Genomic DNA, 2,412 nt, shown 5'->3' with positions numbered 1-2,412 from the left:
AAGAGGTCAGGAATAATAGATGCAAACTTGTGCCCAAATCAAGAAATGTGTATTTTAAGAGAGAGTCTCCAAGTGTATACATTTTAAAACTATAACGGTTATTCTTTTTCAGTAATTGAGCTGCATATACATTATATGTACATCATACACAAAAGTATATACTTAATAAAATATCTATTAGGGTGTCTAATTGTCAAATGAAGAAAAAACTGCAAGACATTAAAGTAATCTGATCAAGATCATACAGCAAAGTCATTAGTTCTCAGAACTTGGCAGAGCTAACAATTACATGAGAACTTTGTTACCCCTGAAATTCTTGGTCCACATAAGAAGACCTTCAGTTAATGATCATGGGTGAAGCATGGACATCAGCATTAAAACAGAAAGAAAAACAGAAACAAAAAAACAAGTTTCCCAAGTGATTTCAATACATGAAAAACTGAAAGCCATTTGTTTATGTGTTGATGGAATCAGAAATGTAAAAGTGCAGTTCTGAGTCCAATTTCATCACTATTGCCAGGTCACTATTTCCCCAATTTTCTCTGCAGATGAACAGTTTCTGCCTTCACTTTAACCATGGAGTTGAATAACAGTGTGAATGAGTTCATTCTGTTTGGGTTAACCCAGAATGTTCTGAAGAAGAAAGTCGTGTTTGTGGTCTTCTTGTTTCTATACCTTGCAACTCTGATGGCAAATTTACTGATTATGATGACCATAAGATACAGCCGGACACTTGGGAGCCCCATGTACTTCTTTCTTTTCTACTTATCCTTTGCCGATGCCTGTTTCTCGACAACCACTGCTCCTAGGTTGATAGTAGACTCTGTATCTGAGAAGAAATTCATCTCCTACAATGAGTGCATGACCCAGATTTTTTCAGTTCACTTCTTTGGGTGCATGGAGATCTTGGTGCTCGTCCTCATGTCCTTAGATCGTTATGTGGCCATTTGTAAGCCCCTGCGGTACACAACTATCATGAGCCACCATGTCTGTGGTACAATGGTGAATCTGGCCTGGGTGGTATCTTGTATCCATTCTTCTGCACAGATTTTCTTGGCTTTGAAACTACCATTCTGTGGACCCAATGTTATCGATAATTATTTCTGTGATATGACACCTTTGTTGAAACTTGCATGCATGGACACTCATTTAATTAATTTACTCATAGTTTTTAACAGCGGGGCTATCTGCATGGTAAGTTTCATTGTCCTGCTCACCTCTTATATTTTTATCGTACATTCTCTGAATAAGCAGAGTGCAGAAGGAAGAAAGAAAGCCCTCTCCACCTGCACCTCCCACATTATCGTGGTCATCTTATTCTTTGTCCCATGTATATTTACTTATAATCGTCCTGTAACTACATTTCCAGTGGACAAGATGGTGGCTGTGTTTTACACTATTGGGACACCCTTGCTCAACCCTCTGATTTACACTCTGAGAAATGCAGAAGTGAAAAATGCCATGAGGAAGTTATGGTGCAACAAACTCTGACTTGAAATGGAACACAAACAAACAAAACAAAACAAAACAGCAGAATCCAATTTCTAACTCTCTAATAACTTAAATAAAATTGGACTGATGGAAAAGAAAAAAGAAATCATCCCAATACGGACATCTGAATCTTCTCCCAGTAGGATGTTTGTAGACATACGCAGAATGACCACAGAGCACAGATCCACTTCATTTTGAGTCAGCATCATAGAGTGACACACTGTCAAATACAGTAGTATTTGTGAGAGATAAGCCCACTTCACCTTTCTGCTGTCTGTACAGCAGATTGGGAGTCAGCTTTCATTGCATCTATTGCTTTAGCTCCCTCCTTTGTACATTATTTGGTTTATGTTTCTTTTTTCCATGGTTCTGACCTGGGTTGAAAGACTGGTCCCTAATTTTGACTGGCCTACTTTGTTGGTAAATCAGTTTTGACACTACTAAATCTGGATCTTATCCATTCTGGCTCAATGATGAATATCTCCAAGTGAGTACAAGAAGTTGATGATCCCACAGGACCATAAATATCAACTAATTAAGCCTTTATTTGGTGGTTATCTTCCCTTTGTAACATCTGTAAAAACAGGCCTTTTTTTTTTTTTTTTTTGGTCTCTTGAGCATGTCCAAGGATATAACTCATGACCTTCTATTCAAGTAGTATAATTCTAGCTATAACAAATAAATTCATTGTGTTGATCCAAAGTTTCTATGTACTTTAATATCTTTCTTCTTTGTTCATCATGTTTACCATTATTTATTCATATTCTTAGTGTCATATTAATTTGTCATATAAATCCATGGGCATTTCCCTAATTGTTGGTTGATGAATTGGGGACAATTTTATCCAATTCTGAGAGTTATATTATAAAAACCTATGCTTCCTTGATAAGATCATACATATTAGAAAAGCAACAGCTGACA

The 2,412-nt window shown here is 36.8% G+C and overlaps 1 protein-coding gene across 1 annotated transcript; it reads left to right on the top strand.

Moving 5' to 3' along the window:
• The first annotated feature begins 576 nt into the window (after positions 1–576).
• Positions 577–1,491, top strand: LOC111149813 (olfactory receptor 4C11-like). The gene has a single exon (XM_022507099.1). It carries the CDS (start codon positions 577–579, stop codon positions 1,489–1,491), a length of 915 nt encoding a protein of 304 aa, XP_022362807.1.
• The last annotated feature ends 921 nt before the right edge of the window (positions 1,492–2,412 follow it).

Source organism: Enhydra lutris, unplaced genomic scaffold (genome assembly GCF_002288905.1).
Source record: "Enhydra lutris kenyoni isolate GAN:26980312 unplaced genomic scaffold, ASM228890v2 scaffoldscaffold22, whole genome shotgun sequence".
Taxonomy (NCBI): domain Eukaryota; kingdom Metazoa; phylum Chordata; class Mammalia; order Carnivora; family Mustelidae; genus Enhydra; species Enhydra lutris.
The sequence above is the reverse complement of the archived record's forward strand: the minus strand, read 5'-3'. Positions and strand labels throughout refer to the sequence as shown.